Here is a 27,930-nt window from a genome sequence, read left to right as displayed (position 1 = left end):
TCTCACCTACTCGTTAGCCTATTAAAATTTTGACGTTTAAGTTCTGACAGTATCCCATCATTCTATGGAAACTGTCCCTGTCCTGGTCACTGATCATCTCCATGTTTATAAATATAAAGGACAGTTTTTCTTTACTTCCCTTACTTGACCTCTCAGCAACTTATGGCATTGTCTACCCTTTCCTTTTTTTAAAACACTTTAATTTTGGGGAGTGCTTGGGTGGCTCAGTCAGTTAAGTGTCTGTCTTTGGCTCAGGTTATGATCCCAGGGTCATGGGATCAAGTCCCTCATTGGCCTCCCTGCTCAGTGGGAGGTCTGTTTCTCTCTCTTCTCTGGCCCCTCCACCTGACTTGTGCTCTCCCTCTCACTCACGCTAATAAAATCTTAAAAAAAAAAAAAAAAACACTTTAATTTTTGGTTATGTGCCCTTAACTTTCCTACTTTTTCTCCTACTTTCCTACTTTTTCTCCATCCTTTTGTTGGTAGGTAGATTTTCAGTTTCCTTTGCAGGCTCATTTTCTACTTGGCTGCCAAATGTTCCTCAGTTCTTAGTCCTAACACCCTTTTTTTTTTTTTTTGGCAAGTTCATCCAATGTCCAGAGTTTTCCGTCTATACGCTAATCATTTTTGAATTTATATTTGTACTTTATACTATTTCTGAATCTTGGTTTGGGTATCTTCTAGACCAATACTATTTAAACTCTGTAGGTAAAGTTGTGTGTGTGTATTTTTTTGTTTAAAGATTTTATTTATTTATTTGGCAGAAAGAGACACAGGGAGAGAGGGAACAGAAGCAGGGGTGGGAGAGTGAGAAGCACGCTTCCTGCCCAGCAGGGGTTCCGGTGCAGGGTTTTATCCCAGGATGCTGGGCTCATCACCTGAGCCGTAGGCAGTTGCTTAATGACTGAGCCACCAGGCACTCCTAAAGTTTTTAAAATACTGTATGTAGGGGTCGGTTAAGCGTCTGCCTTCGGCTTAGGTCATGATCCCAGAGTCCTGGGATCCAGCCCCGCATCAGGCTCTCTGCTTAGTGGGGAACCTGGCTTCCCCTCTCCCTTTGCCCTTCCTTCAGCTTGTTCTCTCTCTCTCTCACTGATATGTCATAGCACAGTACTGTTGTAAAATACAGTAAAAAGAAATTACTAGAAAAATAAGTTCAAAAATAGAAATTTCTATTAGATTCAACAGATGTAGGATTACTCTGTCCAGTTGTAATAAAAGCTTCTAAACCCTTATTTGTTGTACTTACCCCATCATGACAGTAACAAATAGTTTGCTGACCACACTTTGTATAGCATTGTGCTGTACATCTTTTCTTGGATTTTTCTTCCTTTTTTTTTTTTTTTTAACATTTTATTTATTTATTTTTTTTAAAGCTTTATTTACTTATGAGAGAGAGAGAGAGAGAGAGAACAAGCTGCTGCTTGGTGTAGCCTACTGTCCTGGGAGATCTTGATCTTCCTTACATGGCCCCTTCTTGTCTCTTGACATTTTGCTTATACTTGTTCCTCAGATGGACTATGCTGCCCTCTGTTCAGACCTCTCTGTACAAGCCAGGAATTATTTTCTTTTTCATCTTTGTTTTGTTAATTCCTACTCTTCCTTTGGATCTGAATTTTTAAACATTACTTCCTTGGAGAAGCATTCTGTTTCTTCCAAATTAGATTCTGCATAATAGGCTCTCTCAGCACTCTTAGTCATTCTTTTTTTTTTTTTTTTTTTTAGTCATTCTTGCATTGTATTAATTTTAGTTTAAAATTACACAGTTACTAAGTGATTGTTTAATAACTCTCTCATCCTATTAGATTTTAAGCTCTGTGAGGCCTAGGACCATCCACTTCTGTTTACTTTGTATCCCTAGTGCCTAAAATATTATCTGCTGTGAAGTAGGCACATAATAAATGTTTGCTGGATGAACCAATGAAGAGGTGATGGTTGTTTGAAATTACGTTTACTAATCTGGCACATGAAGTGCTCAATAAATATATAGTTAACCAATGGGGAAAGTGGATGTTGAGATGTATTTTTAAAGTACAGTATTGGAGCAATGCGGACTGCTGAAAGGAATTGTGTGGAATACAGCTTGAGTAGATTTGAATGCTGTGAGAAAATACATGGAGATATGTTAGGAAATAGGGCCAGTGGATGAGAATTTGAATGTGATTTTCATAAGGAGGAAGTGGAGGTATTTAGAGAACTTGTGATTTGTCCAACCCTGGTGCAGTGAATGTGCAGGACAGGCTGGAAGTAAGAGAAGAAAACCTAGAATCTTGCCAAGGATTTAATACATCTGTGAGGTACTTATCAAGAGGGAAGGGTAATTCATTAAGGTTTAGGAAGAGAGAAGTGGCAGAAACTGAACCTTATGTGATCACCAAAAGGATGCTTTGCTGTTATTGATGAGTAAACTTTGTAAGAGGCCTAATGCTCATAGAAAAGTTGAATTTCTTTTCAGCTTCATATTATGAAATATGCTTATTTTATAAATGCTCAGTACTGTTACTTTTAGCTCCATGAGATGCTTTGTTTTCCTAGATTTGTTCAGCTGATGACAGAAGGAAAGTACATATATGGGGTAGTTATTTTGTAGTGGCAAAAAATAATTAAATGAGACATGGTTCTTGGTTTTGCTTTCATTTGCTTTGTTCCTTTTAAATTACAAAGTAGTTGTGTATTTATTATTAAGGAACATTAATATTAGAGAACTATGATTATGGTATATGTGTCTAAAAATAAGTTATTTTTTTAAATTTTTTTAAAGATTTTATTTATTTATTTGACAGAGAGAAATCACAAGTAGATGGAGAGGCAGGCAGAGAGAGAGAGGGAAGCAGGCTCTCTGCTGAGCAGAGAGCCCGATGCGGGACTCGATCCCAGGACTCTGAGATCACGACCTGAGCCGAAGGCAGCGGCTTAACCCACTGAGCCACCCAGGCGCCCCAATTTTTTTAAATTTTTTTTTAAAGATTTTATTTATTTATTTGACAGAGAGAGATCACAAGCAGGCAGAGAGGCAGGCAGAGAGAGAGGAGGAAGTAGGCTCCCCGCTGAGCAGAGAGCCTGATGCGGACCTCCATCCCAGGACCCTGAGATCATGACCCGAGCAGAAGGCAGTGGCTTAACCCACTGAGCCACCCAGGCGCCCTAAAAATAAATTTTATAATACAGCTTGTGACGGGCTTAAATTTCCTAAGTGTTTCATGGATTTTGTGCTGAGAAGAAAAACATTGTGTAATTACTTACTATGTTCATTGATTTCATGGATATTTATTATATAACTTCTTTTTAAAATTTTTTAAAAAAGATTTTTATTTATTTGACAGAGAAAGACAACGAGAGAAGGAAAACAAGCAGGGGGAGTGGGAGAGGGAGAAACAGGCTTCCTGCTGATCAGGGAGCCCATGCGGGGCTTAGTCCCAAGACCCTTGGGATCACAGCCTGAGCCAAAGGCAGACGCTTAAGGGCTGAGCCACCCAGGTGCCCCTGTTATGCAACTTCTATATTTGATGCACTCCTGGGCATTGGAGATACAAAGATGAATTTGACCCAGTTTGTGCCCCAAAGCAGCATATGGTTTAAGAGAAAGTCAGATTACAAAACAAATATATATTATGATGATAAATGCTAATATTTGACAGCATAGGGTGCTGGAAGAATCAGAGGAAGGACCAAATATGGACCTTGAGGAAGTGGAGGGGGCCGGGTGGACATGTTAGCACATCATTTTCAGAGGTGTTGCCAGCTGGGTCCCCTTTGTGGCCAAAAGTTGAAAACAATAATGGTCATTTTAGTCTGTTTGTGCTTGCCTAAGGGATAAGACTTGTGCTATTATTTTACCCACGTATTCTTGAGATTAAAAAAGAAAAATATCTGACGGTATCAGGTGGATCAGAAGTGGAAATGTAATTTAACCCTCTAGAACTAGATGCCAGTTTCCCAGCTCAAGTCTTTGAATACTAGTAGTTAACTCAACTAGAATCTGTAGTACAAAATGTTACTATGTGAGTATGAAAAGACTATTGCAGGTATGTTCAGTTTTTAAAGAAATTAGAGTTTATTTTTCTTAGAGGGTGAAAACGAATACCTATCCCATAAGACATATTTTTTTACTTGGCGCTCATATTGTCAGTCAGTGGACCCTCAAAAAGGTTTGGTTTTAAGTCTTTTTGTTAATAAGAAGCAAGAATTGGAACTGGTTTCTCTAGGGTATGATAAGTGCATTCATGTGGTTATGTGGTTAGAAGATTTTTATTTACACCAAAAGAAAGCAGGCTTTAACTTCAGCTATAAAATAGTATGAAGATAATTTTTTTTCCCTTTTGGTAGATGACAAAGTTCCTAAAACATTCCAGAATTCCCTTGTTCAGCTTGGACTCAACACAATGAAATCTGCAAATATATGTATAGGTCGACCAGTGTTGCTTACCAGTATGGATGGAAAACAAGAGGTAAGAGTCTTTTTCATTTCCTTAATTTAGAAAGATCTGAGATTTTTTTTACTATGATTTTCAGCAAAGCAGTAATAAATGAAAAACTATATTTTAAAAGACCCTTTCTTTATAAACTTTTCCTTCCTTTGATATCTGTGACTATCCTGGGAATAGTAGCCCATAAATGTCATAATGTAGAGAGATGCTTTTTCTCCTGAGGTAGTGACACACATAGTATCTGCCCTATTCCCCCCAGTTTGTTAGTTATATTTTTTTTCCACAGAAATGCTGTTCGGGAGTATGAAAGTCATCTCTTCTGTATACAAATATTTGATTGCCCTTCCTGTTTTCAGCTGTTTGTTCTTGCTACTATTCATCATACTTGAGGCTGGAAGCCCAGAACCTTGCCTGGTTCTGCCCTGCTGCCAACCTCTGCCTCTGCCATTTCCTCTGCTGCTTCATTAGCCAGGGTACTCTCATTCAGCGAGGTCCTCTGAAAATGATTTGAAAGCTGCTTTGGGCGCTTGGGTGACTCAGTTGGTTAAGCAACTGGTTCAGCTCAGGTCATGATCCCAGGGTCCTGGGATTGAGTCCCACATTAGGCTCTGCTCAGCTGGGAGCCTGCTTCTCTCTCTACCTGCCACTCCCCCTACTTGTGCTCTCCTGCTCTTAATCTTTAAAAACAAAAACAAAAACAAAAGCTGTTTTGTGCTGATGGCACACCTTTCATTCTTTACATTATTCTTAAAAAGAAAAAAAAAAAGTCCTTTGCTGTGTCTTGTGGAAGACTATAAATATATGAGCTCAACCCACTATTTGGAGCTAGAAGTCTTTGCTTCTGTCCCTTAACATTTACTTCTGATGAAATCTAGGTTCTCATGAAGCTCTTGTGCCAGGTCCTTCACTATTTCCTGGATGTATTTTATGTTTCAGGCTGGATTACCTTACAGTTAGTTTGTCTCTAGTATTTTTTCCTATTTTCTATTTATTACATGTTAATGCCTTTGTCTCTTTTCCTAAATTACCTTTCAAATATTCAAATCATTTTCACTGTGGGATCATTGCTAATCTTCACAAGAAGATATAATTTTTATCTTAAAAGTTTTTTTGTAACTTGTGAAGTTGTAACTCCTTGGGGTTAAGGACTGTGTTTTGCAGATCCATCTGATTAGCTGTACTTAGTTTTCTGCTTTATAAGTTAATGATAATCTGTGAATATTTCTTTTCTTGTATTTTTGTTTCCTGTGTTTTGGGCAGGTCTATACGGCCTGGCCTGTGGCAGGATTTCCTGGAGGCAAGGTTGGCCTGAGTGAAATGGCACAGAAGAATGTGGGCGTGAGGGTTGGTGATGCCGTCCAAGTCCAGCCTCTGTTGGGTGCTGTGCTACAGGCTGAGGAAATGGACCTGGCACTCAGGTTTGGCTCTTTTCTTTGGTGACATTTTGAATCAGTGCTGCCTAGTAGAAATAGAACAAATGTGAACCACATATGCATTTTGCATTTTCTGGTAGTCATATTTAAGAAGGAAAATGAAATTGGTGAAATAGTTAACATTTAATTTAATTATTATTTAAGTATTATTTAATAGTTAACTAGTTATCATAAAATTTTAACTTATAGTAACTATAAAAAACTATTAATAAGATAATTTTCAAACTAAATCTCGAAAATCCAGTGTGTGTGTTACACTTGTAGCACATCTCGATTTGGACCAGCCACATTTAAGTGCTTGATAGCCTCATGTGGTGTGCTGTATTAGCACAAGCTAGATGAGTCCACCTAATGTATGGACTAGAGACTCTCTGGTATCCTGTGGTTAGAGTATGCTCTGATATTTTAGGAGAGAGGAGTTAGTATTAATGAATATTTAACAACGGTTTTCATCTTGTTTAACAGTGTAATTAGGGCTGTTGTGAAGGAGGGAGTAGAGTACTGTGAATAGGCAAGAAACAAGTTTTAATCAAGACTGTTCCAGGGATGCTGGGTGGCTCAGTCAGTTAAGCCTCCAGCTCTTGGTTTCAGCTCAGGTTATGATCCCCTGCGTCATGAAATTGAGCCCCCCACTTTCCCACGGGCTCTGCCGCTCAGTGAGGAGTCCACTTGAAGAGTCTCTCCCACAACTCCTGCGTGTGCTCATGTGCTCTCTCTTTCAAATAAGTAACTCTTTAAAAACACCAAATATCTTCAAGCAAAGTACCCGATTATATACTTTAACTCCGTGATGATTCATTCCAGTAAAATAGTTATTTCTATCAGTTTTTGAAATGTCCTTTACCAAAGGCTAATTGAATCACCTTATCAATATAGTTAACCTTTATCACTCATCCTCTTGGATACTCTATATCTAATAGGATTGTAACTCAGTTTGCATATGCAATTCTTACCAAAATTTGTTCATAAAAAGTATCTTTTGATACTTTAATACTACCTTACTAACAGTTTTGAGGATGTGTTTACTTTATATGCAGGAATCACAAAACATTTAACAATCATTAACTTTATTTTATTTTTTTTTAATTCTTTTTATTGGGGCCCCTGGGTGGCTTGGTTGATTGAGCTTCTGCCTTTGGCTCAGGTCATGATCTTGGGGTCCTGGGATCGAGCCCCTTGTTGGGCTCTCTGCTCCATGGGGAGCTCCTTCCCCCTCTCTCTCTGCCTGCCTCTGCAATACTTGTGATCTCTGTCAAATAAATAAATAAAATATATTTTTAAAAAATTCTATTTATTTATTTGAGAGAAAGAGCGGGTGCACAAGCCGGGGGGTGGGGTGTGGGGCAGAATAGGATGGAGAAGCAGACTCCACACTGAGCAGGGAGCCTCACTTGGGGCTCAATTCTAGGACGCTGGGATCATGACCTGAGCTGAAGGCAGACACTTAGCTGACTGAGCCACTCAGGTGCCCGTCATTAGCTTGATTTTATTGTTTTCTTTTGCTACTTTTGTAGATTCCAAGCTTGAGCTTCAGCATATATATATATATATATATATATATATATATACATATATATGTATGTATATGTATACATGTATACGTGTGTGTGTATGTGTGTGTGTGTGTGTGTATTTATAAGCCAGGAAACTTTTTTCAGAGGAATTAAGATTTTAACAATAAAATTAAAAGAGGAGAAGAGAACTCAACATATGTTGTGTACCAGCTGTGTACGAGCACATACGTGCACACACATTTTTTCCTCTTCTTTCATTTAATCCTCCTTCAAAATGCCCATATTGCCCCTTTCTTTTTTTTATTTATTTTTTATTTTTTTTTAAGGCTTTTAATAAAATTTTTAATTTTTTATAAACATATATTTTTATCCCCAGGGGTACAGGTCTGTGAATCACCAGGTTTACACACTTCACAGCACTCACCAAAGCACATACCCTCCCCAATGTCCATAATCCCACCCCCTTCTCCCAAACCCCCTCCCCCCAGCAACCCTCAGTTTGTTTTGTGAGATTAAGAGTCACTTATGGTTTGTCTCCCTCCCAATCCCATCTTGTTTCATTTATTCTTCTCGTACCCACTTAAGCCCCCATGTTGCATCACCACTTCCTCATATCATATCCTCTGCTTGACTTATTTCGCTAAGCATGATACGCTCTAGTTCCATCCATGTTGTCGCAAATGGCAAGATTTCATTTCTTTTGATGGCTGCATAGTATTCCATTGTGTATATATACCACATCTTCTTGATCCATTCATCTGTTGATGGGCATCTAGGTTCTTTCCATAGTTTGGCTATTGTGGACATTGCTGCTATAAACATTCGGATGCACGTGCCCCTTCGGATCACTACGTTTGTATCTTTAGGGTAAATACCCAGAAGTGCAATTGCTGGGTCATAGGGCAGTTCTATTTTCAACATTTTGAGGCACCTCCTGCCCCTTTCTTAAAGAGAGGAAATGGGCTCCATTATTATATGGGTTAGGTAGTAGTTCTACTCAGATTAAATAATATTAATCTTTAGACTGTTTTGAGGCAGTGCTGCAGGTTGCAGTCATCAGTTGACTGGATTTTTTTTGATGATTTTTTTGTGACCTCTTGAGGGCGCAGCAGTCTTAGGTGATAATGATTGTCTGCTGTAGAGGAACTGTATGTTTTAAAAAGAAGCTTGTTTTTTTTTTTTTTTTTTTTTTTAAAGATTTTATTTATTTATCAGAGAAAGAGGGAGATAGAGAGCATGAGTAGGGGGAAAGGGCAGAAGAAGAGGGAGAAGCAGGCTCCCCACTGAGCAGAGAGTCCAATGCTGGGCTCAATCCATGACCTAAGCCGAAAGCAGGTGGAAGCTTGGTTTTTAAAATTTTACTGAAAAAAACCCTTGTGTTTTAAACTTAGCGGCAGAGTTTAGGTAAGAAACTTAATTTCCAATAAGAAAAATCAGTTATTTTATTCTGCTGATTAAATCCTTCATTTGCTTCGGAAAAGATTTATTAGTGAGGTTAGAGCTCCTTCTAGTGGAAGTGATTTTATCTGCACCCATTCTTTTTTTAAAAGCAAAACTTTTAAAGTATTTTTTACTCTTATACACATTTGCAAGTATCTTCTATTCAGAGTTTAATAAATAGGAATGGTTTAAGTAAGTATAACTGGTTTCAGAGTTCTATAAACAGAAGTGAATTTAAGCATTTAAGGAGCTACAGTTTCCTAAATAGTCTGAATATATATTTGATTTGAAATTTCCTTCTTGTTCTGTTTTTCTCTCTCTCCTTTATATGAATATACAGTCAGTTTTCATTATTAGCAGTATGTTTTATAAAATTTCTGTGAACACTACATTAGCAAATACTGAACCGTTGCTCCTAGGGGTATGTATGTTTACACATACATGGAATATATGTTTATGTTTAATGTTACATGTTTATATTTAAATGCATTATTTAATGTATATTATAAATAATATATTAATAACATTAATATATTTGGTGTATATTTAATATACAAAAATGTATATCTTATATACATTATAATCTTAAAACAACTCATTCTAATAGATTTTATCTTTTTTATTTTATAAAAGAGCAGCACTAGTTTAGAAGTGTTATGTGACTTGCCTGAGGCCCCCTCACTAACAGATGTCAAAGTTGGGATTCAAATCTCCGGCTGGTACAGGAGCTGGGACTTTTTGCTGTACACTGCACTGCCTCCTGCTATCTCTACTCTCCACCCTCTAGTTATCTCTGAAAGAATTGAAATAAGAGTACTTTCTAGGTTTCAGCTAGGAAAGTGCTTAGTGACTTGAATTTTTTTTGCCTGTTCTGTGCATGTCTATGAATGACTAGGAAAGCTCTGCTGATACTGATTTTAGGGTTACAGATAAATTTTAGCAAGTAGGTGAATCTGGAAATAACGAGGTTGACTATATTGGTTTTGTTTTTGCTAATAAAGTGTTTGGAGAACAAGGCTTAGGTTTGGACTAGATGGGTCTGCTAATATACCTCTTTCTGAGCTAAACTATTACTTCTCCACTGATCTCTGGCAGAGCTCACAATTCTAGGCCTCCTGTGCTGGTATGGGCTACTTGCATGTGGGGAAGAAGGAAAAATGCTCATATTCTGAGAACTCTCCAAGAACATGTTTCTTTACAAGTGTAATGATTTTAGGATATACCTATTTGTACTCAAGCAGCCTTCTAGGAAGACAGTCGTTAGTAGGAGAAGGAGTTCTCATATTTCTCTTTCTGGAGAAAGGTATGTCCTTTCTCTGGAAGTAAATTCCATTATACCATTACTCTCCTTTTTTCTTATCTCTACCTTTTCAGGTAATATCCTATAAAGGACTTAATTTTCCTTGAAGTTAATTTATAAATTATAGAAAGGAAATAAGCTATTAATAAAAGCCTTTCTCCAAGCTATGCAGTTTCAGAAAGGGAATGATTAATTTAGGCCAGTGTTTTTCAAGTGCTTTTTGGCTATGACACATAATAAAAAATACACTTTATTGTGATTCAGTGTATGCATACATCCACAGATACAGGGCACATATGCACTCACATGTGTGTAGCTGTATACATGAGTATATAGATGTGTGTGTGTAAGATGTGTGTGTATAAGAAAGTAATGCTTTTCTAAGTGGTATTTTCCCTTTTCATGTGTGATGTACTTTGACATTTTGTATTCTATCAAAAAAAAATGCTGGATGGGATTGACTGAAATGATTTCATGATCCACTAATGGATAGCACTCTTAATTTTAAAGAACATTGATTTAAGTCATAAGGATACCAAATTGCAAGTGATATTTTCATGGCTATTAGAAGTATCTAAGAAGCATAAATTATTCCCAAATTGTATAAACGATTTCCAGTTTGTAAATTATTCTTTTGACTAGGTCTATAGTACAGCTGTGTACACGTAATTTTATATTACATTTAGTCTCTGGTATGCTTAATTCTGATTTTTATTTCCTCCATCTTTTATAGTGACAAAAATGTGGACATTAATGAAGAACAGCTGGCTGGTTGTCTTCTGAGAAAGCTGGGTAAATAGTTTTTCAAATTGTAAAAAGCAAGGTAGCAGTAAATAAAGTAATGTGTCTTTGAGGTCTTGTATAAATCATACTTTTATTCAACATATTGTGGAGTGTTCTTCTCAATGAACTAATGCCCTTTTGGGACAGGAATTTTTTCTCCCCAATTAATTGATTGGCACTTAAGCAAATTTTTTCTCCCCAGTTAATTGATTGGCACTTAAGCATTGAAGAGAATATTTGACTTATCTATGGATAAAGTCAGTGGGAGAACTGATACTTTTAACCCTTGAGTTCTTCCTCTTTCCAGTGAGAAATGTTATCTTGGAGTATTAGTTAGGTGTGCCATTTTAGGTTTGTTATTATTGGATGTGGAATGCCAGTCTATTTGTTGATATAGTTGATAGAATCCTAGATATATTGAGTGTGGAGAATTTTAAAGAATTATCTTGTCCTTCTGTCTCCAGATAGTGCTCTATCAAATGGGAATTGTCTCTTTTTTATGGCAATTATTTTGTTAATACTCTTTGATTTAGTCTTTTCAGTCAGATAGTTTTGTTAACAGATGGAATAAGTTGCGTTTAAACATGAAGGGGATGAAAAGTTATGCTAACACATATATTTAAAAAATTATTTTCTAGATGGCAAGATTGTTTTACCAGGCAACTTTCTGTATTGTACATTCTACGGACGACCATGCAGACTGCAAGTGTTGCGAGTGAAAGGGACAGATGGCATGATATTGAGAAGGCCTCAGAATGACTCTGACACTGATGCCCAGGGAATGGCCTATGAACAGTCCAGCATAGAAACCAGTACCTTGGATGTATCCCTACAGCTAAGCCAGTTAGATCTGGAAGAGCCTCGGGACCCAACATCCAGCAGTACTCCCTGCAAATCAGCAGATGATAAAATGTTAGATAAAACTAGTGACATTTTGTCGGATGTTACACAGAGTCCTGGGAACAGCAGCAGACTTGGACTAGGGGAAGTCACAGGACTTAAGTGTAGTTTTAATTCAGCCAGAGGAGAAAATGAGCAACTTGTCAATGAAGAGAGATTGCTAAAGTCAGCATGTGTGGGAACAAAGTGCAACACTGATATTTTTTATTTTATATCTTCAACAACAAGAGTCAATTTTGCAAAGATTCATGCAAATTCAGAAGTGCAAGAGGACCACTTCAAAGTAACTTACGGCATGATAGGAGGCTTAAGTAGTCAGCTGAAAGCGATTAGAGAGATGATCGAATTGCCTCTCAAACAGCCTGAACTTTTCAAGAGTTATGGTATGATTTCTTCAGTGTATTGCACCAGAAGTATTCAAACAAAAAGCAGTTGGCACATTCCACTTATGTAATAATTGCTCACCCTCTTTTCTTGGTTTTCTTTCCAAATGGTAGGTATGGTAGGAGGTGTGAGTTGCTTTGGGAGATGCCCTCAGTTAAGTGAGCCTTTTTCCGTGCTTGATCTCTTTAGGTTGTAATGTGAGTTAGTTGCAGCCTTGTCTCTTCTAATTGCATACTTCCACAGTTGTTTGTATTGGATCTAGAACTAGTATCTTGTCATTCTAGATCAGCTGTAATGACCAAAGAAGTAAACCAAACATTCAAATATGTTAGATAAAACTTCTCTGTTAGGAAATATAACTCTGTGAGGATTTCTTTGCATTGAAGCAAGTGGTTAAGGGAGTGATTGTCTTGAAGGAAACTCAGGGCTACTTCTTTATGGTAACTGCCCAGATGCTCTGCATGTATTTGGTGCCTACAATTTGGTGCTTCTTTTTCTGCCTTTTCATTTTTCATGAATCTTTATATATAAAAATATATGAACCCTTTGACTGACATTTTGCTAGTAATGCTTATATAATATAGATGACCAGTTAGGTGAAAATTAGGATTGATGGCTTTCTTTGGGTGGCCTTGTTCTTGTCTGAGCTTTGTGTTCTGATCATTGAGCTGTGCTGTGTGGGATGGGGCATAGCAATTATGTGGCTGTCCAGCCAGTTTTTCACTAGTGTTCCCAGCCTGGTTGGGTCTAGAGAGAGGAAGAGAGAGAGAAAGTCATTTCTTGAGATCAGTGTTTGGCTAGTTAGTACATTTTTGGAGGAAGGGGGCAGGGGCAGGAGGTCTGAATCTTACTTTAGTTTTGTGATACAAGGTAAATTTATATTTTATAACTTATATTTGCAGTCATATGATAACACAAGAAACCTAGTAATGCTGAATCCATTGTTCTCTTCTTTTTCTTCTAGGAATTCCCTGTCCTAGAGGAGTGTTACTCTATGGCCCTCCAGGTACTGGAAAGACAATGATTGCCAGGGCGATTGCTAATGAAGTCGGAGCCTATGTTTCTGTAATTAATGGTCCTGAAATTATAAGCAAGTAGGTGCATAATTTAATGGAATAAACAGTGTTATTAAATACTTCTTAAAGGTGATTTTAAAAAATAACTGCATAGCATTCTGTCTGGATATTTCATATGTGAAAATAATTTAAATTTGCTTTTGGTTGTGTATACAAATTAAGTTTGAAAAATAATTTTCAAAAGTAAGTTTAAGTACTCTGGAAGTATTTGAAAAGTTAGATGAGCTTTTATAGACGAAACTTTAAAAACATTAAGCATTGATTCTTAAATGCATTTTATTTGTTACAGATTCTATGGGGAGACAGAAGCAAGGTTACGTCAGATATTTGCTGAAGCCACTCTACGGTATTTACATGTGGATTTGTAATTAGTAATCTAACTAGTAACTATCTGTAATTAGTAGTCAAGGCTGTGTTTAAGTAGAGTTACTAACAGTTAGAGTTACTAACTGAGTTATTGAATTACCTGAAGTAGGAGAATTAAGACACTGTTGTTTGGTAAATCATATGATTTTACTTCAGATATGCATTTCTGATGTTCTTTCTTTAGAGTGCCTATGGTACTTTAGGATATTCAGTTTATCTAATTACTTTAATAGATTGTATTATAGTATCTCTTTATGCTTTTTTCTTATAGTTTGCTTCAAGGGGACAAATCTTTTGCTTTTTTTTTTTTTTTTTTAAAGATTTTATTTATTTATTTGTAAGAGAGAGTGAGAGCGAGCACAGGCAGACAGAGTGGAAGGCAGAGTCAGAGGGAGAAGCAGGCTCCCTGCGGAGCAAGTAGCCCGATGTGGGACTCGATCCCAGGACGCTGGGATCATGACCTGAGCCGAAGGCAGCTGCTTAACCAACTGAGCCACCCAGGCGTCCCAAATCTTTTGCTCTTTAAAAACAATTTTTATTGATTATTCCTCAGTTTAGGCTACCATATTACATTACAGTGAGTATAAGAATGTGGCCTATAACTTGGTCTAATATATTATTCATAATAAGGCTATGTCTTTGCCTTTTTTGGCATTTAACTAGCAAAATTCTGCTCTCATCAAAAGAACTATTTTTTTAAAGATTTTATTTATTTATTTGCGATAGAGCAAGAGCAAGTGAGAGAGAGAGAGCAAGAGAACACAAGTGTAGGGGGAGGAAAAGGAGCAGAGGGAGAAGTAGGCTCTCCACTGAGCAGAGAGCCTGACACAAAGCTCAATCCCAGGAGGGATCATTATCTGAGCTGAAGACAGACTCTCAACTGACCAAACCACCCAGGCGCCCCCAAGGAACTTTGATTTTTAGTTGTTTTTTCCCAGAGATCGTGTATGAAATAAGGTAGTCCCTTATAAGGTTTGTAGTCCCAATATTGAAAATTTGAGAACCAGTGGTATACTGTATTGCATAGTGTGTTTTCATTGTTGTTTTGTTTCTGGCAGTTGAATCTCTCTTTCGTGAGAGAATGCACATCTTTTTATGGGAGAACTGATCACTTTGAAAGTTCTTTTTTTAATAGACCAAAAAAAAAAAAAAAGAGAGAGAGAGCACCTTTGGAATTTCTGTACCTTGGACTTTACATCTGCTCCAGGGGACATTTCTGGCCTCAGATTCTGAATTGATGCAGTCATAACAATTTACTGGGCATTAGAGGGCAAGTTCTGTTTGGGCATAGACTTATCTCATGAGCCAATAGACTATTCTTAGTACTCTGCTTTTTATTGTTCAGATGTGCTAGAATGTGATGAATTAATAATTTGGGCTAGAATTAATGTAAGGTTTTTCAGTTTAACATCCTGTTGCATTTGTCTTTAATATTATTACCTGAGTCCTGAATTTGATACATTGGATTTCTTTTTTTTATATTAAGTTTTTATTTTAATTCCAGTATTATTTACGGTGTTGTATTAGTTGCAGGTGTACAACAATGGTTCAACAATTCTGTGTGTCACCCTGTGCTCCTCATGACAATTGCCCTCCTTAATCCCTGTCATCTATTTCACCCTTCCCTGTGGTAACCATCAGTTTGTTCTCTATACTTAAGAGTCTGACTTTTGGTTTCTCTCTCTCTCTCTCTTTTTTTCCCCTTTGCTCATTTGTTTTATTTCTTAAATCCAACAGAAAATCGTATGGTTTTTGTCTGTTACTTATTTCACTTAGGGTTATACTTTCTAGCTCCATCTATGTTACTGCAAATGGCAAGCTTTTATTCTTTTTGTGGTTGAATAATACTCCATTGTGTGTATATACCGTATCTCCTTTATTCACTTATCGGTTGGTGGACACTTGGGCTGCCTTCCTAATTTGGCTGTTGTAAATAATGCTGCTGTAAACATGGGGGGGGCACATATCCCTTTGAATTAGTGTTTTTGTGTTTTTTGGGTAAATATCCAGTATATGTTGTAGGGTAGTTTTATTTTTAACTTTCTGAGGAACTTTCTTAGTAGCTGCACCAGTTTGCATTCTGACCAACAGTGCGTGAGGGTTCCTCTTCCTCCACATTCTCAAATACACTTGTTTTATGTGTTTTTGATTTTAGCCATTCTGACAGCTGGGGGGTGATAGTTCATTGTAGTTTTGATTTGCATTTTCCTGTTAAGTGATGTTGGGCTTCTTTGCATGTTGCCTGTTAGTCATCTGTATATCTTCTTTGGAGAAATGTCTGTTCATGTTTCTGTCCATTCATTTGGATTGTTTGCTTTTTGGGTGTTGAGGTGTATCTGTTCTTTATACATTTTCGGTAGTAACTTTTACTGGCTATGTCCTTTGCAAGTATCTTCTTCCATTAATTTTGTTTGTTTCCTTTGCTCTGCAGGAGCTTTTTATTTGATGTAGTCCCAATAGTTTATTTTTGCTTTTATTTCCCTTGTGTCAGGGAACATATCTAGAAAAATGTTTCTATGGCTTATATCAGAGAAGTTACTCCCTGTGCTCTCATCTAGGATTTTTATAGTTTCAGGTCTCACATTTAGTTTTTTAATCCATTTTAGATTTTTTTTTTTAAAGATTTCATTTATTTATTTGACAGAGAGATAGAGTTTACAAGTAGGCAGAGTGGCAGGCAGAGGGAGAGGGAGAAGCAGGCTCTCCACTGAGCATAGAGCCCGATGTGGGGCTTGATCCCAGGATCCTGGGATCAGACCTGAGCCGAAGGCAGCCGTTTAACCGACTGAGCCACCCAGGCACCCCTAGATTTATTTTTGTATATGATTAATTTTCATTCTTTTGCATGTACATTTCAATTAAAAAATTAAACATATTCAGTTTCAACTGAAATGCAATAAATCAAATTTAAAAATCAGGTGTATTTTAAATAATTTATTTTACTTGTTTGTTTTTAGGCACCCATCAATTATTTTTATTGATGAGCTGGATGCACTTTGTCCTAAAAGAGAAGGGGCTCAGAATGAAGTGGAAAAGAGAGTGGTAGCATCGCTGTTAACATTGATGGATGGTATTGGTTCAGTAAGTATAGCACCAGTATCGACTCTGTGTAAGAAAGGGTTGGCTCCTAATAATATATGTATGTAGTAGCAAAAACTATTAAATATGTCTGAGTTTTGGGGTATTCTAGGGTAAGGAATAATATTAGCCATTAAAACTAAAGGAAAGACCCATAAAATAATTTTCTTCAGCAGATATCTTAGTAACTTCTAGGAGGATATACTGCCATGTTTTTCTAGTATATAAAATAATAATATGCATTGATGGATTTTTTTTTTTTTTTTGGTAGTAATGGTATTAAAAACCTGAAGCAAAAATCAGTAAGGGTCAGATCAATAAGAAATTTTTTAAGTCTTATATACGCATGTAAAAATGGATTCTTTTAAGGCTTTAAGTTGGACAAGTCAAAGAAATGAGTGAGAATAATGGAAAATATGTTTGTACAACGTTTAAAAAGAATCTACCCATGTTACCAGATTCTCTGATAGGGATACACTCGCATATTAATAAAAACTATGTGCTGATTATGAAAGGAAGATCCATAGGAGTATGACAGGAATGAAGAAAAATTCTCTCAGACCCCTGACAGCCATTTGCCAGAATACATTTCTTATTCTAGATTGTAAATAACTCTATTTTTAGAGTCATGTTAGAACCAAAAGAAATTTTAGAACTCGTGTGGTCCCAAACCCTTTTTTTGCACATCAAATGACTGGACAGTTGACACTTTCTGATTTTTACTATCTATTGGTAGAAACTAAACATGGGAAAATAATGTGAAGGTTGGGTTTTAAGTCTCCATTATTTGTTAACATGTGTTACCGTTTTTTAAAAATTATTTATTTTAGAGAGCATGCACAAGTGCTCATGAGCACATGTGCACAGGCAGGGGGAGGGGTAGGGGGAGAGGGAGAGAGAACAATGTTAAGTAGACTGCCCACCGAGCATGGAGCCCAATGTAGGGCTCAGATCCACAACGCATGAGATCATGACCTGAGCCACAGTCAAGAGTTGGCCACTCAACTGACTGAGCCACCCAGGTGCCCCAACATGTGTTACAATTTTAAGTGTAACAGAAGACTTGATACCTGAGGGAGGCTGGATGACCACTTGGTTCTCAGTCTTGGTGCAACTATTTGGTGTGATTATGTCCCAGGTTTGGTTCTCAGCCCTTAAAAATTGGAGACTTCAGTGATGCTAGTATGTTGGAGGTGGCAGGGCTCTGAGGACTGCACCTCCGTAACAACACTAACAACAGACATATGTAAATTGGGATGCCAGTTTGTCCATTTACAATAAGATGTAGAATCATTAAGCCAATCACATATCTTTGTTTATGGATGACTCTTTCCACTTTGAAAGCAAATATGTATGGAGAGCTATATCATAATTAGAAGAGTTCTGGTGAGTATGAGATCAGATGGAAGGCTTTATTTTGGAGGCTATTAATTGCTGCCTCTTTCTCTGCTGCCGGGATAGGTCTGCGGTGTACTGGTGGTTTTGCCTGTGGGCAGGACTGGAAGCATGTGACATGGATGTTAGTATGAAAATGCTTAAGGGCCATTGATTCTAAATTCATAACTTACAGATTTTTGTAATCCATGCATTTTCTGTTAGCACAGCCAATATAAGTGAATAGGTTTGAGTTTCCTTATTTTGAATTACGTGTCAGTTAAGTTTGTGCCTGTGAGATTATACATGGGTCATCAGAATAAAATGTCAGATAACTTTCACAGATGGCTGATCATTATCATAGTTCTTTATAACTTGTTCCAAATGTCATTCCTATGTGAAAAATCCATATGTATTCAAGGACGGCTAATGCTCAGGTGTTGGTTCCATCGTCGTCTATATTTCTAGAAATTTAAACATTTATCAGAATAAAAAAAGTACAGTCCACATGTTTATAATATTTTTAAAACAACTGTGTAATAGAGCCTTGTTCTATTTGAATAATATGCAGGTCATAGTCTTTGCCTTCAAGTAGGGGAAAAGGCCAACTTAAAGTAAAACAACTATATGGTAGGATATTATGAAAATGGTGATGTTTAGATACCAAAAACGGGAGAGACATCACTTACAGTTGGAAAGGTATGTAGTGAAAAACTTTCTAGGTGAGGGAGTATTTAGGCTGAACTTAGACAAATGGGGGATGAGTAATTAAAGTGTGAAGGATAAGACTTAACAGCCTGGACACTTACAGTCTTGTTTATGTAGCCAGTGCCTATATACATATTGCTTTTAGATGAATGTGTAATTTATTCTCATTTTATTTTGTAAGGAAGGAAGTGAAGGACAAGTGTTGGTCCTTGGGGCCACAAATCGCCCTCATGCCTTAGATGCTGCACTTCGAAGACCTGGACGATTTGATAAAGAGATTGAAATTGGAGTTCCTAATGCTGCAGATCGTCTAGATATTCTCCAGAAACTGCTTCAAAGGGTACCACATTTGCTCACTGAATCTGAACTGTTACAGCTGGCAAATGGTGCTCATGGGTACGTTGGAGCGGACTTGAAAGCCTTGTGTAATGAAGCAGGTGAGAGTGCTTTGCTACTGTGAGTCTGTATTGATGGGCTTCATAAATCTGGTTCATTTGCATACTTATTTCTTAATAGAAATAGCTGATATTTTTCCTAATCATAAGATATGTATTTATTGAAAACTAGATGATTCAGAAAACTGTAAAAAAGAAATAAAAATCTCTCATACCTCCCGAAGGTAACCACTATAATAGCACACCTACTTTCACACTTTTCCTAAGTACACACAGACACACACATACACATGTATCATCAGATGCATTTATGGCAGTATCGACGATGACTATTTATTGATACTGTGCTGTGGAAATTAGGTAGAAGAGCCTACAGGTGGATCAGAATTTCGTTAAAGGAGCAGCTTTGTATTTTTTGAAGTGCTGAAAAAGTACTTAGCAAAATCTAAGAATTCTATGCTGCAGAGTATGTGATGGTGATGTTTAAGTCTGAAAGTGTATAAGGGCTGTGAGTTGACTCTTTGACTTTAAGAACATCACTATGGCGTAAACAGTCTTTGCTATGGAAGCCCTTAGGATCTTTTAACATTTTTGTGATTTTTCAGAGTAATTTTAACCGTGAAAAATGTTGTGCCCATGAAAAATCAGGGCAGTTTTTATAAGCTATTGAAATATTTCATCAGGTAAATAAGTTTTTACTGAAAAAAAAAATCTGATTGTTGTTTTTGTTTTTGTTTGTTTGTTTTTTGGTCCTAAGAGAATGTGTTTATTTTCTGGTAACCTGTAAAGGCTGGTGGGCATATACCTCAAAGCATACCTGGTTTGCCAGTAATCCTAGGTTCCTTAAATTTATTCCCTTGGGGATATATTTCTAGGCCCTATTATACTTCAGAAGAAATTTTTTTCAGTTGTTGTGTTCTGTTGTTTCAGTTTGTGACCTATCTAGCATTTTCAAAAGGTTAAGTTTTAAGAAAAGTTTAGCCCCGTTAGGTAATGGAAGAAATGGAATTTTTGAGTTGGAGCTTTAGTTATTTTAGAGATTTAGTATAGAAATATGGTACCTTCTTCCAAATTATGGATTCATAGTTAATATAGTAGGCTTTAAAAACCCTTCCTTTAGTCCTTTCATCTTTCTAGTCTGGCTCGATATATGCAGAGAAGAGAATTTAGAACAAAAAACAGGTTGGGAAGGAAAACCTGGAAGGGATATTTAGGGTTCTTCTTTTTTTTTTCTTTCCTTTTTTTTAAAGATCTTATTTATTTATTTGAGAGAGAAAGAGAGCACGGTGGGGGTTGGGGAGGGCCAGAGGGAGAAGCAGACTCCCCATGCTGAGCAGGGAACCTGACATGGCACTCCATCCTGGGACTCCAGGATCATGACCTGAGCCGAAGGCAGTCGCTTAACCAACTGAACCACCCCGGCACCTGATATTTAGGGTTCTTTGAATATCTTACTCTTGGTGGAGAAAATCAATTTTGTTTTATTCTTTTTGACCATTATCACAGTTTCCATGTTAGAGGTTTCACAGATGGAGGAAACCATAGGTTATGTAGATTACAAGGCCAAAAAAAATTTTTGGTGCATTTTGGCCTAGGATTCATTCTTTAGTATCTTTTATAAGATATTTTTCTTAATTTCTCATATATTTCATGCACTCTGGAAGGCTCTGGGATTCTTACTGTTCAGAAACATACAGTCTAATGAAGGAAAGAGATTTGTGAATAACTACTTACACAGTGAAATATGTACTCATAAAACTATGGAGAATGCAGTGACTTTCTCTATGGGGAAAGGAAATGCTATGGTTATTCAGAAATAGCCATATCTAAGAAGAAGCTTAAAAAAAGCTCTACATGCAGAATGAGGGGGGTGAGAATGTGGGAAAGGGTAAACATTTTTTCCACTGATCCTCACACCAACCCTATGATATAAGTATCAGATAGACTCGAGAGAGGTCTCACAGCTGGTAGGAGGCAGAGCTAGGATTTAAACTGAAGTTCATTTTATTCCAATCTATGCTCTGCATCAGAATTAAATACTAAAAGAAATTTTTGTCAAAGTGGTGGAAGGCTTTTTTGATTTAATTTTTTATTTCAAAGGTAAGTATGTCCATAAATTTTGTCCTAAGACATTAAGGGGAAATGTGATAATGTAAATTTACATACCAGATGTAAATAAACCATCTACTTTCATGGGCACTGTAGTACCCCCAAGATCTTTAGGAGCATAACAAGAAAAGTTGAGAGATTCTACCCTTTACTCTCTTCTATTACTTGAAAAAGTTGTGAAAGGATCAGAAGGAAGGATGGAGATGGGCCTCCACCCTGAAGATAGATAGATAGATAGATAGATAGATAGATAGATGGATGGATAGGTAGGTATTTGGGGTATACTTGGCAAATACAAGTAGCAAATAAATATTAATAGTAATATCAGATTATCAATATTGAACTGATCTTTTTTCCTCTAGTCTAGCAATGAATTGGTTTATGAGAACATAGTTTTTAAAAAGGTTAGCATTATAATTAAAGTGTCCAGTAAGGAAAGTATGTGGTTTTGTGTATACTGTCTTAAATACTTACATATGTTGTGTTATGTAGCATCATTCCATATATATAGCAGAATACAGTTTAAGAACAGTGCACTAGAATTTTTTGCAAGGCATTTTTCTAAAGAAGTAGAGAATGCAGTAGAAAATGGAAAAGTGGAGTTGGACAGACCCGCTTTTAAAATCAGGCTTGTGATCCTTGGACATGTTCTTTGCCTTATCTGGGCCCTAGTTTTCTCTATGGGTAGATTTAGGTGGTTTTTGCAGATGATATGTAAGTGCCCTTGTAAATATGACATTCCCTAGATATAAGGGAGGATGAGAAAGAAAGGGGGAGATTTAAAAAAAGGATAGGAAGGATTAGAAAAAGGAAAGAGGAAAACAAATACCCAAGTTATTTACTAAATGTGACCTGGCCTCATCAGCTACCTTCTTCATACACCTGGCCTTCCTACCCTTTATTTAGTTCTCTTTTGTACCTGTTTTTCTGAATAACTTAAGTGACTAGTCAGGGCTTTCTCCCACAGCGTTCTTAGAGATAATGCCACAAAGCAGACTCATGTTAATTGTGAAATAAATTGCATTTTCTCATTGAAACAAATTTATAATTTCTGCCTATAGACTTGACATGAGTAAATTATAAATTTGGCAATAGTGCAACTCAAAAGGAAAGATAAACCAACTCTAAAACTCAATAAGCATTAAAAATAGTAGAATTATATTTCAGACACCCAGACATACCTGGGTGTCTCAGTTCGTTAAGCAACTGCCTTCAGCTCATGTCATGATCCCAGGGTCCTGGGATCGAGCCCCAAGTCGGGCTTCCTACTCTGGGTAGGGGGAGGAGTCTGCTTCTCCCTCTCCCTCTGCTGCTCTGCCTGCTCGTGCTCTCTCTTGTTCTCTCTGACAAATAAATGTTAAAAAAAAAAAAAAGAATTACATTCCAAATTCTATAGAATAGGCATAAGTGTATCCTACATATTGAACACACAGAGATATCTCCATATATTATGATGGGTGTATTGAGCATAGGAAGAATAAACTCAGCTCTGTGGTAAATTTGAACTAATCTCCTAGGTATAAATAAAAAGAATTGAGCACTTAATATTGCATCCTACTTAAATTTATAGGGGCAATTAGAAAATAATTGGAATGCGTCTCTGTCTTTTAAAATGACCACTTAGGGAAGTTTGAATTGTTGCCAGTTGTTGTTGTTTTAAGCATGTTAAGTTTTCTTGGGTAAGTAGAAGCAGTTGCAATCATTACATTGACCTTAGAATTATACACAAAGTTAGAATCACTGTTTTTTAAAAAAGAATCATGGTAATATCTTAATATTTGGAAGTAGCAGTAATAACTCTGGCACGTAGTAAGTGCTCAATAAATATTTGATCTGAGAAATACATGTGAAAGCTGGGAGACATAATCAGACTAATTACTACCCCACGGCCCCTACAGATCAATAAAAATGTTTATTAACCTGAAAGTTGAATCAGTTTTGTTTTTAAACCCCTAGTGAGATTCATCTCTCTCTCTCTCCTCTGTTGCCTTCACAAGTCCCTGTCTGTGTTGAGGAAACAACTCCAAGTGGTTCTTGCTACCTTTATAGGTAGCAGTAAATAAGGTATTAGTGTTTTGTGATGCCTAAATCACTGCTGCTATTTTTCTTTTTTTTTGAACATTCCAGTCCATTTTTAGCTTTCCACTGACAAGATTTCTCAGCCATGGCTCTGACTGTAGACTTTGTATTTTGTTTAAAACCAGTGCTTTTCAGGAGGTGTTTTCAGTGTTAACCAGTTGTGCTGTGTTTACAGCTTGAGAATGCCCACTGGCATATCTGGGAAGGAAGGCACTTTAACTTCCAGATTTGTGAGGACAGTGAGGTAGTCTAGCTCCAGAAGATATATTTCTGAGTATACAAATCAATTCTATCTCTATTATTTATTCTTCTCCATGAAATCCACATTCATTTCATATGTTCTCAATTCAGGGTGGATCATTTTGAGAAGAGGTTCTCAGACTTTATCATGTATCAGAATCACCTGCAGAACTCAGTAAAACAGATTGCTGGGTGAGCTCCACCTCCCAGAGTTGCTGATTCAGTCTTGGCCGCTGCTTGTGAATCCTGACAAGTTCCCAGCTGATGCTATTGTTTTGGGTACCACACTTTGAGAGCCACTAACTTAGGACATTGGTTCTTAAATGTCATACATCAGGTTCTCCTGGGAAGCTACACGCACATTCCCTCTTCATATTAATTAAGGGAAGTAGGGAACTGGAGCCAGTATTTATGTTTCCCAGCTGATTTTGAAGCAGCCAGTTTTGCAGTTGCCTGTGAGCAAATTTTCTAAATTACTGGTTTAGGCCAGTAGTTCTCCAGTTTAAACCTAAGAAGTACTTGTAGAGCTTGTTAAAACACAATTCTGGGCCCCATCCTACTGGTTCGTTAAGTCCAGGTGGGACCCAAGGATTCGCGTTTCTATAATGTTATGGGAGATACCAGTGCTTTAGGTGCAGGGGCTATATTTGGAGAAGCAGTGATCTTGGCCCACAAACCCTAATTTTTGGAGACTCTGTAACGGATTTAAATAACTGGATAAATTTAGAGACTGTAAATCTCTGCCATCCTCTGATGGTGTTGAGTTTTTCCCAGAGTTTTTATGTGACAGTAATGTACTATTCTGAACTATAGTCATTCAACTCTCCTTCTAGGAAAGTAAGTGTTTAGGTTTGTCTTGGAGGTACATTACCGTATAATGGTTCTGAATAAAACTTAAAAATAATTCTGAAAGATAGGAAAGCCACAATTAAGGAAACAATTGAGAATTAACAAGCATACAGATAAAAATATAGACATATGTTTTTCCTAGAACATTTGCTTGCTTAAGATTTGTGGACCTGTGTGTTCTTTGAGTTTTTTGTGCATTGACTGTCTGATGGTTTTCCTTCTTCCTGGACTGCCTTCTAGTCAGAGCAACCTTGCCCTTTTTAACAAAGGGTGGGACACAGATGTCTAATAATAGCATACATTGAAGTGATTCAGAATTTCATATAACCTAAGTGGATTATGTTTCCCATTTTTTTGTAATCTATTGGTTGTTTGTGGGATACTAATACAAAAGATCAAAGTCCCTATCGAACATATTTGTTTGTGCATGCTTTTTCAGAGTCTAGAAGGTTTATAATCTATTCCATAGTTTGTGAGAGTCATACTACACTTGTAATACAATTGTGCTTATCTCAATTTTTTTAATCTTTTATTCCAATGTTACTAAATATTTTCTGTATCTTTTAACTTGTTTCCATATGAATGTGAAAATTGGAAATACTACAATACTGTTACTTTCAACACTTGGGTCTTTTATCTGAGCAGATATAATGTTTAATGTTGAGAGTTGGGTGTGAAAGTTATTTTCAAATGTTATTTTTTTTAATCATTAATTTTTGAGCTAGAGTGTGGTGTGATATGTTGTGACTTGTCCAAAAGCCTAATGTTTTGTAGCTCACCTTTTTAAGCAAAGAGCAGCTGCATTTTGAAATGTTTTATCTCAAGTGGACAAGTTGTTTACAAGCTCAACTCAGACACATCCTGACATTTAATAACTGTATTTGTATTCTTCCTGGGATTTAGTCTGCCTTTCTAATTAATTAGTTGCATAGCCTTTTATTAATTCCTTCAAAATTTATAATGTTTTAAATTAACAGGATAGATAAGCATACCACACTTTTTTGGAAAACATGAAATGTTAATTATGTAGCAGAGACATGAGTTATATAAACTCTGCTGAATGTTAGAAGATGCTTAGCAACAATGTTTTCCAAATATAGGGATTTATTATAAACTTATCCTTCTAAGGCTGCCTGTGCCATTTCAGGAGAGTGAATATAAATAGAACTTGATTTCTTTAAGAAGTGGACTCACTCAGTCATTTTGTTTACAGTGAAAGGAAGTACTTGCTTCACATTCTAAGAATTTATCTTTAGCATCCTTGTTGATTACACATCATTTCAGCATGTTCATACCAAATATTTGGGCATTGATAAGATAGCATCACATACAGGAAAAATTAAAAGTCTTATTTAAACAATGATTTTGTCATTATTACTGTTAAGTGGGGCTGGTCACAATACTGAGTCTAATTACTATAACATAACTTTTTTTCAGGTGGAAAATTTGATCTGTCTTATACCAGAATTCTGAGTTATTTTTATCTTTTATTCCCCTCTCCCACCCTTCACTAGCTTATTTTAACAGGAATTTATGGAAGATCTACTATGTACGAAGTATGCAACAGTCCAGCTCTTATGAAAGGATTTTTCTAAAATTTTCCACCATTTTTTGAATTCTGCTAATGTTTTCTAAGTTAGAATTAAAATATTGATTCTGCAAAAATGCAGTATTTTTAAGTGAAGTTCAGGGAAGTGATGGTGTTTTGTGGAAAGCTTATGATGAGCTATGAGCTGTAGATTCAAATGCTACACTACTCATTTAATTTCTAGAATTCTGTTTCCTCACCCGCTAACCAGGGATACCATATTTTTTTAAGAGTTCTTACGACGTTTAAAAATGTAATATGGCTGCAGTAGTCATGATTTATACAGAATCTCATATTGTCACTTTCTCTCTTTTAAAAAAAAATTCATATTTTGTGTGTATTTGTTTATTCCTCTGGTGGATGCTTATTTGAATTTTGGCAGTACTGGTATTTTATGAAGTATTCTTGGTTATCCTAGTACAGGAGGTGTTAGGGAAGCTGTCAGGGTCCTTTACCTTGCTGGAGAAGTAATTTTTCCTGAATTTGTATCAGTAAAAGTCTGCAACAAATGCAAACTGTAGATAATTTGATAGTACTTGTTTTGGGGTGCTCCTCCCTGACAGATTTTCTTGCTGAACTTGGAAGCTCTCATGTCATACATAGGCAGGGTCATGGTCTCTTCCCTCTCCCCATCCCTATGTGAGTCTGCTGCAGGCCTGCAGTAGAGCAACAAAATTAAATCAATGTATCATGATCATCACTCTAAGTAATGCATTTTGTAATGGATCATATCTTTATTTATTATTGTAGCTTGGTAAATAAGCAGTAATTATGCAGTGTAAAATCTCATGAAACAATGAATTTTCTCCTCTGTTTTGTAATTATGAAATGTAGTGATAGTTTTATTTATGATGTTATGAATGACACTGCATAAATACTGATTATTTTTTATAAGAGGTATAATTTGTTTTTTTTTGTCAGTGAATTGGGTATCTTAATATTACTTTTGCTCATCATTTGAAATGAGTGGAGCCGAATGGTTTGTTTCAGAAAAACAGGTGGTAGTTTTGATTCTGTTTAAGCTCTCGGTAATAGATTTACTTCACTAGTGGAAACTTTTCCGAGTTGCCTTGCCAAGACTATAAAAGTAGGAAACTTGAGGAAAGGTTTTCTTCCTAATTAAAGCAATCACAGAAATAAAAAAAAATCAGTCTAGGTAAGTTATTTCTAAGAGCTATTTTTTATTTTTTTTAAATTCTTTATCAGATCCTGTCAGTTTCATTTTCAAAATTTATTCAGAATTTGAGCTTTAAAAAAAATTTTAACTGTTTCCATGCTCTTGTCTGGACTGTGGTGTTACTTGCTTCCTGCCCAGTCTGTCTTCCATGCCCCACCCTTTCTTATCCTTACATTGTCTGAAGTTCAGAACTTTGAACTGCAGACTTTGGAGATGAGGAGAGTTTTGGTTAGAGATAGGAACTTGGGAGTGGTCAACAGTTAGGTTGTGACTGAAGCCATTGAAATGAATGAAATCACTTAGCGTGAGTGAAATTCAGACATTTATTCATTTATTGAGCCAGAGACTGCTCTGGGTGCTGGGGCTGCCTCAGTGAACAAGAAAGACTTGGACCCTGTCTTAGAGCTCAGAGTGCCCAGGCAAGTACTGCAGAGTAACAGGTAATCATGGTACCTGTGTGTGTTTTAGGTGTTTGTGAGTGATCAGGGAGGTTTTAGAATGCTGGTAAGGAGAGTAGAGGGGTCCTGGGGAATACCACCATTCAGTGGTTGACTTGTTAGAAAAGATCTGGTATAGGAGACTGGGGAGTGGCCAGGAGTTGGGAAAAGAACTGAAAGAAAGTGGTGACTCAAATGGGAGAAGATTGCAGAGAGGAAGCAATTAGACTTAATTTTGTGTTAGTTACCACTAATCCAATGTGTTAGCCATTG

The 27,930-nt window shown here is 36.7% G+C and overlaps 1 protein-coding gene across 6 annotated transcripts in view; it reads left to right on the top strand.

The window, feature by feature from the left end:
- AFG2A (AFG2 AAA ATPase homolog A) overlaps window positions 1–27,930 on the top strand; it is a 333,130-nt gene that overhangs the window by 1,352 nt on the left and 303,848 nt on the right. For all 6 annotated transcript variants that reach the window (XR_009352283.1, XR_009352284.1, XM_059168987.1 and 3 more), the window contains exons 2-9: window positions 4,327–4,448; window positions 5,688–5,845; window positions 10,848–10,906; window positions 11,536–12,180; window positions 13,146–13,275; window positions 13,547–13,603; window positions 16,581–16,704; window positions 18,965–19,220. Coding sequence is in view for 4 of the 6 variants with exons in the window: in XM_059168987.1 (XP_059024970.1) it covers window positions 4,327–4,448; window positions 5,688–5,845; window positions 10,848–10,906; window positions 11,536–12,180; window positions 13,146–13,275; window positions 13,547–13,603; window positions 16,581–16,704; window positions 18,965–19,220 (1,551 nt within the window). In the remaining 2 variants the exon portion in view is untranslated. The remainder of the gene's footprint in view (window positions 1–4,326; window positions 4,449–5,687; window positions 5,846–10,847; window positions 10,907–11,535; window positions 12,181–13,145; window positions 13,276–13,546; window positions 13,604–16,580; window positions 16,705–18,964; window positions 19,221–27,930) is intronic.

The sequence above is a fragment of the Mustela lutreola genome, chromosome 1 (genome assembly GCF_030435805.1).
Source record: "Mustela lutreola isolate mMusLut2 chromosome 1, mMusLut2.pri, whole genome shotgun sequence".
In the NCBI taxonomy this organism is placed as follows: Eukaryota; Metazoa; Chordata; class Mammalia; order Carnivora; family Mustelidae; genus Mustela; species Mustela lutreola.
The sequence above is the reverse complement of the archived record's forward strand: the minus strand, read 5'-3'. Positions and strand labels throughout refer to the sequence as shown.